At 55.0% G+C, this 14,181-nt stretch overlaps 1 protein-coding gene across 1 annotated transcript; it reads right to left on the bottom strand.

The window, feature by feature from the left end:
- Positions 1-1,073: 1,073 nt before the first annotated feature.
- P2RY2 (purinergic receptor P2Y2) lies at positions 1,074-12,552 on the bottom strand. Its single transcript, XM_057368142.1, has 2 exons — positions 12,357-12,552; positions 1,074-6,149 (listed from the first exon to the last, which is right to left on the bottom strand). Exon 2 carries the CDS (start codon positions 6,143-6,145, stop codon positions 5,069-5,071), a length of 1,077 nt encoding a protein of 358 aa, XP_057224125.1. The 5' UTR covers positions 6,146-6,149; positions 12,357-12,552; the 3' UTR covers positions 1,074-5,068.
- Between the last annotated feature and the right edge of the window lie 1,629 nt (positions 12,553-14,181).

Genomic DNA, 14,181 nt, shown 5'->3' with positions numbered 1-14,181 from the left:
GGGCACTGAGGTCCTTCCCAAGCGGCATCCACCTCCAGTCCTACAACTCCACCCCTTCCTAAAAGTGTCCAGCCACTTTCCAGCCCACTGGCCCCAGTTAAAGCGGAAAAGGATGGCAGGATGAGCACCAAGCCATCCCACAAGGAAGGGATGGGGCTGGGGCAGCAGCTGAGCCCCTGGAGGATGGAGGAGCTGAGGGTTACCAGGCTCCTTCCCTGCAGCAAAAMCCACAGGTCACAGGATGAAAAAAACACACATGGGAAACCTCAAAGGGGACAGGAAACTTCCCCATTCCCTGGAAAGGGTGAAAATCACAGCCTCGGGTGGCTGTGAGTGCCCCAATCCCAGACCGGGGACACGGACCCCGCTGCTGGCACATCCTCACACCAGCAGAGGACTCTGCAGCGGCAGGTTCAGATCCTCARTCGTTCCTCAATTAAAAACCACCATGACCAGGATCTCCCAGGTGCCTCCCACCGTCTCCCAGTATCCGCACCCCCCCAGGCTGAGATCTCACCTGAAAACCCCTCACCCCTTTCTTTCCGAGCTCAGAGGTGGGAGCTCGGTGGTTTGAGGGCACCCCGAGGCTCCCCCAGGATTTGAGGGGTGGGAACGGGGTTGTGCCTTTCCACGGTGAGCAGCAATAGCAGCACAGAGGGATCTCTCTGCTCTCCCTCCCACCAGCAGCATCCAAAGGGGCTRCAAAACCCACCCAGGCAGGATGGGGTTGATCTGGGGGTGCTGCAAAAGTGGGAGCCCGCAGCACCGAGCTGAGACCTCGCAGCTCATCTCATCGAAGCCAGGAAGGTTTGAGCAGGCTGGGAGGATCTCTGGAGCTGCTGTTCTTGTATAAATTCGGTTTTGGTTTTTTTTGGGGGGGGCAGTACTGAATGCTTTGCTCTGCCCATAGGAGATCAGTGAGGGTTCGAACCCTCCTCCAGTTCCGGAGCATGGAGAGGTGGCATTGTGGGCATCTGGGTGTTTATTTACAACACAGGTGCACAGTCCAGCTGCTCCCCAAAACGCTGGTGCTTAGCCAGGGCTGAAAACTGCAGGTGTTTAAGGAAAAATAATTTCTTCTTTTTTTTTTTTTAATGGTATTTAAAATGTTCAGCCTTTCCTGAGCATTTATTTGTCAGAGCCTGCAAATATTGGTATTGGAGCTGTGGAAGTCTTCAAATAAACCCCTCACAAGGCTGGGAGATCGGTGTGTCGCTTCAGACACCCACTGGTTTGGTTTTTCCATGAGAAACTGCTGCTATTTTGGGGGATTTGCAGTGATACTGTTTTGTGGGGTTTGGGAATGTCCCCTGTGTCAGAATTTTGGTCTGACAGCCAGGTGGCTTTGGGCTGTCACCTCCCCTCACCCAGTGAGAGGGACACTGCCCCGAGCCACCGCAGGCTCTGGCAGGGGGAAMTGGGGGAGGTTTCTCCAGGGTGTAAAACAAATTTTGAGCTGTGGGTGACAACTCCTTTGGCTCATTCTCTCCCATGAAATTCACAGGAGCTCAGCAGTGCAGTGCCTTTTTCCCTATGTCACACTGGCCAAGCAGATCAGAAGGGACTTGGAGGGGCAGACAGGAATGTTCCTTGGCAGATCAAACCCTGAGAAGGAAAACCAGAGCAAAAGTGGAGCTGGGACTTGAAAAAGAAGTGGATGCACTGAGTGTTTGCAGTAACACCGTGGCCCTCGCCTGCYACTGTCCCATGAAGGGTCTGCTTCCTCGAAAGGCACGGGCAGGAAGGAAAAGCTCTCACTGGGATGCTGGGAAGGTCCAGCAGCAGCGTGCATCCCCCCAGCCCACGTGGAGGATTCGTTTCCTTGGCAGGAGCCCATCAGTGCTCTCCACTTTCGCTTCCTGCCCCTGAGCTGAGGGTTCAGAGGTGGTTCATGACCGCTGGGTGGTTTTGTCTGCTCCTTTCTCTGCACGGCCTCTGTGCTCCCCGTCAATGGAGGTTTTTCTTTCTGAATTCTCATTCTTGGGTCAATGGATGTTTTTCTTTCTCAATTCTCATTCTTGGGTTTGTGTGACTCAGAACTGCGCAGAGCCATTGCAGGAATGATTTGGGGATGATGCTGSGAATCCCACAAGTTAAAACTCTTCCCGTGCAAGCCCTCATTCCCCAGGCATCGACCCCAAAACCTGAGCTGGAAATCAAGAGAGGTTTTTCAGAGGGTCCTCTGGGATGGTTCAGTTAACAATTCTGGGCTCACTGCTATTTCTGTGGTTTTAAGCTTTGGAAACTTTGTGTTTTGGCAGCTCTAAGGGCTGCAAAGTTCTTGAGAGGAGAAAGCAGAGCAAAGCTCTCTGCCCTGGTGCAGGGGATTTGCTTTCTCCTTCCAACACTTCCAGGGATGCACAGAACAGTGGGTTTCCGTAAAATTATATTTGCAGACATCATCCAAATCCCTTGAAGTTCCTCTTTGAGCTGCTCAGATTATTGCTGAGCAGACTGCAGGACCTGACCACAGCTGGGAATGAACACCCTCATGGATGTGTGTCCTGAGCCTCATCTCACTGGCCCAGCAAAAGCCAGGCTGGGGACCGAGATAAATYGCAAACCAAACGAAAAATAAATGGAAACCAAACCTATTTTTTTTTTATGGGGAGTGTGGTCAGGCTCAGGAAACCTTCTCCTGGTGCTTGCAGGGGAAGGTGAGGAACCACTGAGAACATGGGGTTTCCAATAGCTTGGTTTGGTGGCTTCGTGGGAGAACCAAACACCAAAAAAGTCTATGKGATGGGAGATAAATTATTTTGAAATTTCATAATTAATTACTTAATCTAACAATTTCTTCCAATCTTCAACATGAGCAGCTTAGGGGAAGCTGCCAGCTCTGTGGAAACACAACCATAGAGGTTGGCTGTTGAGTTTGCCATGCTCCAAGGGGTTTTGGCCCCTGTAAGCTCTGCCATGACCACAGAGCTGCCTCTGCACCTGGGTTTTGCCAGGACTGAAATCTCTGAATTTAGAGTTGAGATCAAATTCACTGAACTAGATGGAGATCAAGATTCCCAGAGGWGTGGACAGCTGTACCTGGAGCTTAAAATATGTCCATGACATTCAGCTTCCACCCCCAGTATCCATCTCTGTGCATATCAGAGGAGGCGGCAGAGAAGTGCTCTTAGTAGAAATAAACTCCTTTACTATCAGAAATCCGAGGTGTTTGCATGTTACAAAAATAAAAACGTACAGTCACTGTCATAAAACTCACSATTTTTTTTCTTTCTAGTATAAGTTAGTGCTTTTACAAACAAAACAAAAAAGTCTAGAGCTGGATTTCCAGCTGGGACCTCTCCAGCTGCTCTGCATYTGGCCAGTGGGATGACCTGGAGTTCAGGAGCACAGAGGGACAGCCCTGATGGCGCTGGCAGCCAGAGGAAGGTGGCATCTCCAAGCAGGACCTCAGGAGGSAACTCTGGGTGAGTTTTTGTTGAATTATTCCGAGCACGTAGCTGTGTCCACACTGCTTTTTGGCAAGGGCAGGACACGGGGCCAGGCCTGGCCTGGAGTGACGTTTGTACCAGCTCAGTGCCAGGCTGAGTTCATTCCTCCCAGTTATTTGTCTCGCCCCAGTGGCTACGCCACGGCCTCACCACAGACCGAGCTGCCTTCACAAGAACAAAGAAATGGAGGTGCTGCCCTGCTGCAGGTCCTGCCTTAACCCAATCYTATCCCAAATGCACTTCAGGGTGCGATGAACACCCCACAAACCCTATTTGTCTTTGCCCAGCTGCCCTCCTTCTCCTCCTGTGGCTGTGACATTGTTGGCTGGGACAAGAGCTCTCCATGGGGTGGGACACAGGAACCTCCCAGTCACCCATGACCGAACACAACCGGGGACATCGCGGTGTGGCKTCGTCTCCACCAAACCACTTCACAAGAAGGAAGGGTGGGAGAAACTAAGGAGTGGTCTGAGGACTTGGTCTAAGCAAACATCAGTTATGTTTGCCTAGCCCTGAAACAGAGCTTTTGCGAAGTATGACCCATCCAGAGCAGCAGCTCTTTTTTCATTTTTTGGGGAGGAATCAGAATCCTCATGACAAGGAAACCACGGGCCTGGGCTCTGGGCTCTCCAACCCAACAGTCACAGACAGRAACACCAAGGGCACCTTCTGGTGAAGTGTTCTGTGGGTATTTTTTTCCAAATCCAGGCAGGATGGGGTTAAGCTCAGCACCACTTACGGCTCCTCAGCCCAGSGTTTAGTGCTGGCAAATTCTGTCACCACTGAGGGACGGCAGTGGGGATGTGGCCAAGGGGATGAACACCAGCCTTTGCTGCTGGGCTGGAAACAGCAGTCACCAGGAAGGGGGCTAAAAACAGGATGTGAAGAGCTCACCTTAAATTTTAATGAGCTGGAGATTATTATTAAAGCCAGCAGCTGGAAGCTGTAGGTTCCTAAAAGCTTTTAAAGGGTGACTGCTGCTGTTGGGAAGCACTAATGGGTTTTTTGGAAGATGCTGRCCTCACTGGACAAACCTGCAGTGGGGACCTGCGTGATGGCACCAGTGCACTCGAGGGAYGAACAGCCATCACCCTGGTTAACGGGAAGGCAGCCCTTGGATCAGGGAATCCCATCCCTTGAAGCAGGGAGAGCGTTTCTGCAGGGCTGCAGAGCTGTAGGAGACCCTGTCCTGCTGTGGGCGATGTTTGTCCTTGACATTTCCACCGAGCWACTCAGCAGAGCTGCAGCTGACTCTGCTCATCCACCCAGAGCCTTTCCTGCCTCTCCAGGGCACAGAGAAACTCCAGTTCCTCCCGTGCCAGGCTGGCTGCAGACGGAATACTTTCTGGGGACCTTTTGCACRCGGTGTTTTTGCGTTGGAAAACGATTCAAGGCGTTCAGGGCATGATTTTTGTTTTTCCAGCAGATCCTCAGCACTGAGCAGAGGGGCAGGCTGGGGTGCAGAGCCAGAGACCAGGGCTCRTGTGTGCAACCACAGCTGCATCTTCCTGAGAAAGACACAGAGCACGCTGGACTGGGTGTGAGCCCGAACACCCTCAGGCCCCAGAAYATCCTGAGCTCCCCCCACAGTGGGCACAGACCCTCCTGCTGCAGCAGAGCTAGCATTTCAGACCCTTGGAGAGCGTGTCYGTGTCGCTGCTGGTCCCCAGGTGGCTGTTGGGAACGATGCCCAGGGCTACCTCGTTCTGAGGCTTCCCCAGCATTTTGTTGCCCGTGAACTTCATGAATCGTTGCCCTGCCAGGAAGTACAGAACGGGATCCAAGCAGCTATTGGTGCTGGCGAGGGGGCGAGTCACCTTGTAGGCCAAATTGATGGCGTTGAGGGTCCGGCAGCTCAGGTCCCAGCTGCGGAAGGAGTAGTATAAGGTGCGAGTGACGTGGAAGGGGAGGAAACAAACGATGAAGACCACCAGGACGATGATGATCATCTTGACCGACTTCTTCTTGGAGCGGGACAGGCGGGAGATGCCGCGGGTGGGCTGCAGCAGCCGCCGGGCCATCAGGCAGTAGCAGACGATGATGATGAGGAAGGGGATGCAGAAGAGCAGCACCAGCATCACCGAGCTGTAAATGACAAACTGGCCGAAGAGCTCCTTGCTGGAYGTGTCGTGGCAGGTGACAGTGTCGCCCTTGACGCTGGTGGTGACGAAGAAGAGCACGGGCGACTGGCACGCCACCGTCACCGCCCAGACGGCGAGTGACACGCGGCGGGCGTGGCGCACGTGGCCCCACTGCAGCGACTTGAGCGGGAAGCAGATGCCCAGGAAGCGATGCACGCTGATGCAGAGCAGGAAGAGGATGCTGCAGTAGAGGTTGGTGTAGAACAGGAAGCGGACGATCTTGCACAGCCCCGTGCTGAAGGGCCAGTTGTCCCCCATGGCGTAGTAGTAGACCAGCAGGGGCAGTGACACCACGTAGAGYGTGTCCGATATGGCCAGGTTGAACATGTAGGTGGTGGAGGCGTTCCAGGTCTTGATCCTGAAGATGAAGCCATAGAGGGCCAGCAGGTTGAGGAACAGCCCCAGTATGCACACGATGCCGTAGGACACGGGCAGCAGCACGTAYTTGAAGTCCTCGTCGAAGACGCACTTGTAGGGGTTATCATCGGTGCCACCCGGCTCCGAGGAGCTGTTGAGGACTCTGGTCCAGGCTGGAGGAGTCGTGAGGTTCTCCATCACCCTGGAGAGGAGCAAAGAGGCTGTGAGCACGTGGAGACAGCAGCTCCAGAGGGCAGCACATCACCCACTGCACCGTCATGGTGTCGGTGACACAACTGAGGCAGTCCTGGCACAGAGGAATCATGGTCAGGCAGATGAAGGGAGTTTATTTAACCTCACTTCGTGCCTGGGGCACAGAGGAGGGGCTGAGCTGCTCTAAAGCCACCAACAAACCCCAGGCSACATGTGGGAGCTCACCTCAGATCTCCTGCCAGCCTGGTTCAATGTCCCAAACCACCCTGCCCACAGGTTCCCACCAAAATTCAGCTCCTGCATCGCTGACGCTCCATTCTGTGTTTAACCAGCTACGAGAGGTGACTCAGCTGAGCACCATGAAAATTGAGTCCTGCTAAACCCCAGGCAGAAAGGACCAGAAAACGGAATTTCAGAGAGCAATCCTCATGACCGGCCCCGTTTCAAAGATCCTCAGCTCCTTCTGGTGGAACAAACCTCACCCTATCTGGATGCCCTGATAATGATGATGGGTTTTTAATGAGTTTAGTGTGGGGCTGATGGTGGCCAGGTCACAGCTCCCTGGCCTTGAGCCCTGCCTGTGCAAAGCTGGTTTCTGCACGGGACCAATGAGCTGGGAGGGGAAAAAGGGGCTGCAAAGGGTCTCTGCGGACACACAGAGCCTGGCCTGTCTGTCGAGGGACAAGGGCCCTTTTGTGCCCTGGGCCTGGCTGACACACRATCTCTGAGTGACTCCATGGGACAGGAATCAAATTAAAATGCTTTTTCCTCCCTCCCTGTAAGAGGAGCCGGTTTGGTGTCCCTGCTGTTCCCGGCCTTACGGGAAGCCTGTGGAAATGGGGGGTTCCAGGAACCCAGCACAGGCACTCAGGGGAAAGGGCTGAGCAAAAGTGCCCTTGGGATGAGCATGTGGGAGGGGCCCTGACCCAAATCTCACTGGGATTTAGGTGGGAAAGAGCAATCCCAGCCTTCTCAGGTGCAGGGCTCAGCCCTGACCCGGTGCCACCACGCTGAGGGACAGGGTGGCCRTCCCTTCCTGGCAAAACCAGCACTGTTTCCATGCAGATCTATCCTGCCCCAACCTCCAGCTCGGATCCTGCAGGGAAGGAGGCRATGACAGCCCCAGGAGCTGCCAGCCTGGGTGATCTCTCACCAAAGTAAAGCATTTTGGTATTTAAGAACTGTTTGGTATTTGACAGCTCACTGCTGATGCTTCCAGTCCAGCACAAGGGGGTAACTCCAGTCCTTGGAGGGTCCCACAGCCTGTCCAGGTGTGCCCTGACATGACCCCACCTCGCTGCCTTTCCCCTCGAGCAGAGCACAAACAGGGCTGGCTGAGGCTCACACCTCCCAAGATCTGCAGTGAAAACCACACACGCTCTCACTCCAGCCAGTCTGCAACATCTGCAAAATCCCCAGGATAACTCAGGGAACCAAAGTGATGAAAATCAGGAGCCAGCACCCATCTTGTCTGCCCTGGCCTCGGGGTTTTGCTTTTCCTGCTCTCAGTCCAGCTTTGCCCCAGTGCTGCTTCCCTCAAGCCCTCAGMGGTGTGGCTAGGATGGAGAGGGTTAACAGAGCTCAGGCAGAGGGGGAAAAATGTTCCAGCTGCTGTTCTCCGCAGTTTCTTCCTTCCCTCTGAGCTTTGTAGATCTGTGGCCAGCCAGAGAAGGTTGTTCGCAGAGCTGGCAGGYGATGAAACGGGTTGGGCAGGCCACCGTGGCCGAGGGAAGCCACACAAGATGCCCTAAAAGGCACAGGGAGGGGTTACAGAGTTCCTGAGGCTGCAGCCTGCCATGGGATTTCTCTGTCTAAGTTCCCTCTGAGCCCTGCAGACAGCCAGCACTGATGGGGGGAGAYCACCCTGAATTACAGCCCCTCTCCCCACAGGCTCCTGAGATCCCAGCAAGAAAAGCAAGAAAGGGTTTGAAACCCACCCCTAAGCCAAGGTGGAGAATCTCCTCTGGCCGCCCCAGGGACGTGGCACGTTCCTCATCTCCATCCTCAGGACAAGGAGCAAACAGGGTTTGGTTTGAATGGAGCCTTGTCCCTCTGTTGTGTCCTCCCTCCTTCCCCTTGTGGGAATGCAGAAGCCTTTCTTTTCCCTTTTTCCCCTAGTTTTGCCCAGAATCCATAGGACAAACCCTGCTGTGTGTGCCATGCCCGTGGCTGCAGTCCACCCCCTCACTCGGGCAGTGAGCTGGAGAGGTCAGGGCCAGCCAAAGGACAAGGACTGGCACTGCCCTTCACTGTGCCCACGGGTGGCATTGTTTATCCCATGGGACACAGGAGTTTTTCCCAAAAACGTCAGTGGCAGTGGATGAAGGCAGCGCAGGAGAGGAGCCTGCTTCTGAGGGGAGYCTGGGCACATCCGTGCCCTCAAATAAAGGTCCCCAGAGGCACGTGCACGTGATGCCAGCATCCCAAAATGTTCCTGTAACCGTACCAGCCAGGGATATTCGGATCACTCAGTACGGGAAAGGCGGGGGCTGTCACGGGAGAAGGTCAAGGGCAGCTGAGGGATGGGCAGCACTCCATGGGGAGAGTACAGGATGGGCAKTGACTGCCAAGTAAAGGCCTTGACTCTGGATTTCTGCTCCATTTTTCAGCATTCCCAGTACCATCCCAGCCGTGTTTCGCACTCAGGAATTTGCCAGCAGCAGCAAAGCTGCTGAAGACARCAAAGCACAACCAAACCATGGCTGCGATGAATACGTTTTCACAGGGGGTTGATGAGGCTTAATTGGCCTTCCCAAATAATTCACGTGGATTAATTTACCGGCAGGACCTYACAGAGGCAGCCCTCGTTCCGCCACGACTCCCATTGTTTCACACCAGAGGCTGAAACCACGATCCCTTTGCAGAGTCTCCTCCCTGCCTCCTTTCCAGTGGAGAACGTGGGTGTTTTCCCTGCCCTAATTCAAAGGCATTCCGCGGACTCATCAAAATCCTCGCCCTGCATCGGGAGCTACTCCACACTCCGGGAAGCAAACGACCTGGAATGGTTTTTCACTGCTCTGGGGCTGTGGGTGGAACCCTCCATGGCCCAAAGCGAACCGGGGGTGCATTGGGATGATCCTGAGCCGCTCTGCTGGAGCCATGAGATGGGGTCCAGCTGCGATCTGAGCCTATCCAAACTGCCCRGTGTCCATCTGCCCTTTCCCTTCAGCTCCTGGCTGCCACAGTGACCTTCAGAGCCTCTCTCCTCTGGGCTGGCCCTGGCCACCAGTGTGGACTCAGGACATCCCCAGCTGTCCCAGCCCCACCATCCCCAGYGCTTCTCTCCAGGGATCCCACGGCAAGACAGCTCCAAGATTCATTCTCAAGACACCCGAGCAGCTCAAGGGGCTGTATCCATCGCCCTGCCAGGCAACATCTCTCCTTCATCCCTGATCTAACCCTTCCTCCAGCCCCAAAATAGCCAGAACCCCTCACTTAACCCAAAACCTTGCAAAGAATCRGTGTTTCTGTCCCTTACAAAAAAGCACCTTTGGGGGGCAGCCCCACTCCAGAAATGGAGCCGCTCCACTGAAGCAGCCACRGGCCTCAGTTTCCCCTCCTGTTGCCAGGCTGAGAAACAGCAGAGTTGAATTTGTTTTCTCCATGTGAAATATTTTTCTGGGGGTGTTTTGATTTCCTAGAGGGTTTTGCAGGAACTTGATCCAAGCTAAAACAGGGAGAGGGAGTCTGGATAAAAGATATAACCAAAGAACTTTATGACTGCTCTTTATGYGTTTGTAGGTCAAATAAAATGTTTTGCTTTGAAACAAATTACTCCTTCTGGGAATTTCTGGTTTTCCCCCAGAAACTCCCTGAATTCCTTCCTGAATCCATCCCCCTTCCAGTCTTTGCTTCCCAGGGGGTGCCAAAACCTTCTGCCTTGCTCCACACCATGGGAAATCAATTGGGATTAACCAAATTGGTGGCTTTAAAGTGAATTAAATAAAAGCATTAAAACCATCGGTGACAATGGTAACTAAGGATACCTTCGTTCTGAACCTGACTCAACTCCCAGCATGGCAGGACCCTGGGGATGGATCCTTCTGGAAGCAAACACCAACCCTGGCCAATATTTAAATCTTCAGCAACACTTTCCTTCCTGCTTCAATAAAGTTGATGCTTCTGCACTGTTTTCTCCCGCAGCATCCCATGGGATTGGGATGGATCCTATGTGAGGCCTCAAACTTTGAGTTTTACCTTTTCCATGGGGAAAACAGGGCTCTGCCACCCTTTAGGCTTCCTGGAGATAGAAAGGTGGTGTTTCTWTCAGGAGTTTGGCTTTGGTTTTGCCCTCCGTGACCTTTTGGTTCTGGAGGAAGTTAACAGTCAGACTGGGAGAAGACAGTGGGATCAGTTTCTGGCCAATCCCCGCCTTTTTGCTAACCTTACAAACTCCATATCTKGGACAAATGACATTTCTATGGAGACCTCCCAACATTCTGCCCACACCCAGGGAGTCACCCACCACCCTGGCAAAACCAAAGGCACTCTGGGACACAACCAGGACAACACAATTACCATGGCACYCCCAGAAAACCCCAACAGGGTGGACTTTGGGGGATAATCTGCTCCACWAGGAGCATCCTGTGCAGGCAAGAGGGTCTTTGCTTTGTGGGTGGTCCCTGTCCAGGTTTTAGTGGGGGCTGCTCAGAGTTAAGGAGGGAGCCCGGCATGGCCGGCAGCACGCTCCGCTGCCAGAGAACTATTCATGGCTTTGGCTTCATGTCAACAGCCCGAGATAAAAATCGCACTGGGCAGAGACAGAATAAAGTCACTCAATGCCATGACAGTCAGAAATCCTTCTGGGGGTTGTATAACCCACTGAGCCCTGGGAAGCAGCCATGCTTTGGGGCTCAGCACAATTTGGGGTCTCTCCCTTTGCCCTGGAGCCCCTTAACCCACCAGGCACCCTTYGCTTGAGGGCAAACCCGAGGAATTTGGTGGCAACAAAATGGCCCAATTTTGGCAGCAGTGACCACGAGCCATGGCCACCATCCCCCAGTGCTGGTGGCCCTCCAGGGCAGGTTTTGCTGCTCCTCACCTCATGCACAGGAAGGCAGTGAGTTGCCAAATGGCTTTTGTAATCAACTGATAAGAGAACTGGAACATAAAAAAAGATGTTTGGCCCCTAAAGTTTTTTTCTTGCAGTGATGTCAGGCAGTGCCCAGCTCYGGGGAAAAAGGGAATTTTAGGGGTTAGGAGCTGCTGGAAGGAGTCAAAGGGTTTGAAAGCAGTCTCACCCAGTGCAGTGTAAATTGAAACACTCCCAAAGAAATTACATAGGGAGCTCAGCATGCTAAGAGGTGTAAAAACACAGGGAGCAAAGCAGGGAGTCAGCTGCACGGCTTTAACCAGAGGCGTGTACGGGAAATAAACAGCCAGCGAATTCCCAGGGGAAGGGAGAAACTGAGCGGCAAAGATATTATTGCGAATTAATGCACACAAAATCTAATAATTCAGGCAAAGAGGAGCAAAAGGAGCAGGATGCTTCCCTGAGTGCCCAGTTTGAACTATTTGTGACAGCGCCAGCTCACGCCAGCGAATCCCTGCTGGCTGCTGGTCCCACCAGGGGCACTTTGGGGYTTTTGGGACAGTTTTGGCAGTACGGGCAGTAGGTGGGGTCGAGAGGAGAGGAGGAGAGTCGGGGTTCAGCTCTGCCCGTGCAATGCCCCACTCCCTGCTTTGGGTGCACAGGGAACCTCTGTCACCCGTGTCACTCAGCCAGCAACAAGTGCCACCCCGCGTGTGCGTGTGTGCACAGGGATAAGCGTGCCTGTCCCCACCCGTGTGTCTCCGTGTCCCACCCATGTGTGTGCGTCTGTGTCCCACCCGCGTGTCCCATTCGTGTGTGTGTGTCCGCTATTCACGTATGTGTGCGTCCCATTCGTGTGTCCCCTATTTATGTGTGTGTCCCCGTTCAGGTGTGTCCGTGTCCCACCCGCGTGTCCCACTCGAGTGTGTGTCCCCCATCCATGCGTGTCCGTGTCTCCTTCCCCCTGTGCGCGTCGCGTCCCCTCCATGTGCGCGTCCCCCAGCCCGTGCACCCACTCCCACCCCACGCACGAGTTTCCCAATCGACACCGGAGATCGCCCCCCTGTCCCTCCCTTCAYGGGCAGGACACGCACCCCGACATCCACCCCTGGACCCTCCATGGTCCCTCCATGGTCCCCCCATGGTTCCCCCGGCCGCGCTCACCGAGGATGCCGAGCCGGGGGCTCGGTGCCGGGGCTCGGTGCCAGGGGTTCAGCGCCGCTGGCCCCGCTCAGGAGGGCGGCGGGGGACGCTCCATGCCCGCCTTTGGTCCTTCCCCGTCCCGGTGCCGCCGCCGCTCCCGGTGCCRCCGCCGCGTGTGAGCAGGGACGGGCCGGGCTGGGGCCGCACCGCCCTCCCGGCGCTGGCAGCGGGGCTGAACGGGGCAGGACCGGGGCCAGAACCGCCCCGCCGGGGCTGGGACCGCCCCTCACCCTGGGACGGGACGGGACGGGACGGGAGTTCTCCTCTCGGGATGGGGACGTGGGTGGGATCAGCGCTGGGACCGGGACAGGAGTGCGACCACCCTTTCCCTTGCCCCCGGCGGGGTGGGACAATGGGTGGGATCGGGATTAGGGCTGGAGCAGGATCCCCCGCTCCCTTCCCCGGAGATCGGAGCGTGGGTAGAATCGGGGCTGGGACCGGGACCGGACACCGCGTGCTCTCCTCTGTCTCTCCCGGGAATGGGACCGGGTAGGAGCCAAGACAGGARCCCTATACCCTCCAGACGTGGGGAGTGGGTGGTACCAGAACTGGGACCGACACTGTAGAGAGGTGATCATCCCCAAATCCTTCCCTGGGAATGGGACCGCGGATGGGGCCGGAGTCAGGTCTAGGACACTCCTACCTTTCTCCCCCATGGATGGGATTAGAGCTGGGACTGAGACTGGATTCAATGGGGCTGATGCTAGGACTGGGATGTTGGGATTCGCATCATCACTGGAACCAGGAGGACACGGCAGAAAGTTTGTTCAAGGTTTGCTCCTTGCTGTGCCTTCTTTGATCTGCTGTCCCCACAGAGTCCTGGCACAGCACAGCGTCCCAGGGGGCTGCAGGACACTGTGGAAGGCCACCACCACCATCTTCCCAGGCTGCCCTCTCCTGCCGGTGGCTACTGCCCAAGGGAAGCAGTGGCCAGGCTCAGTGACCTCCCAGTGGGGCTAAGTCATCTGGGTGAAAATCCTTCAGCTTTGTGGGGTCTGGACAGTTCCTGGTTGGGGTGAGGCCGGGAAAAAGCCCCACTGAACCATGTGCAGGGGCCCAGTTGTTTTCCAGCACTGCGAGTGCGGAGCGAGCCCCAGCGCTCCCCTGAGCTTTCCCCATCTGTGTCCCTGGKTGAAAGCCAGATCCTCCTTCTCCAGCTGGATCTGATTTCAGCTGGGGGTCCTTGGGCCCCTGGACATGGCCAGGAGTGACCATGGAGCCCCTGCTGGAGGAGGGAAGGAYGCTGATGGCATCTATTATTCAACAGCAGGAAGTGGCAGCTGGCTCAGGAGGCATTAGGAGGAGATGAAYTCCTGGCATGGGAACAGAGCTGCCGAGATCTTGCTCACGGACCTCCGCCAGAAAAGAATGAAAAAAAAAATTCCTGTTTCCTTCTTGTGATGTAATTTGTTTGAGGAGGGAAAGCAATACATCACATCACAGCTATTTGGGGCTGATAAGGGAGAAAGAACAGGCTTGCTGCTTGCACAAAGGGAAGGAGATGCCTGGGCCAAGCTGTGAGTGAGGCTCAGATTGGTGACAATGCCCAGCGGTGTCCTGGGTGCCAACTTCTGCCCATCTCTCCTGGATTTGGAAATGCTTCTTGGGCAAAGGTTGGGACCACAGAACCTTGGTTTCATTCTCCAAACGCTTCACCCTGTCACATGAATGGACATGTGGATGATGTCCAGGGAGTTGTTGCTGTCCCTACGTGAGCTGTGACCTGTGGGGTGATCACTGCGGCTCCGCAGCCCTTGCCTGGCGCCATCTCCCCAGCAGGGTCCTC

Source organism: Malurus melanocephalus, unplaced genomic scaffold (assembly GCF_030028575.1).
Source record: "Malurus melanocephalus ecotype Western Australia unplaced genomic scaffold, MMel_1.1 scaffold_89, whole genome shotgun sequence".
Classification (NCBI taxonomy): domain Eukaryota; kingdom Metazoa; phylum Chordata; class Aves; order Passeriformes; family Maluridae; genus Malurus; species Malurus melanocephalus.
Note: the sequence above shows the minus strand (reverse complement) of the source record. Positions and strands in the feature narration are given on the sequence as shown.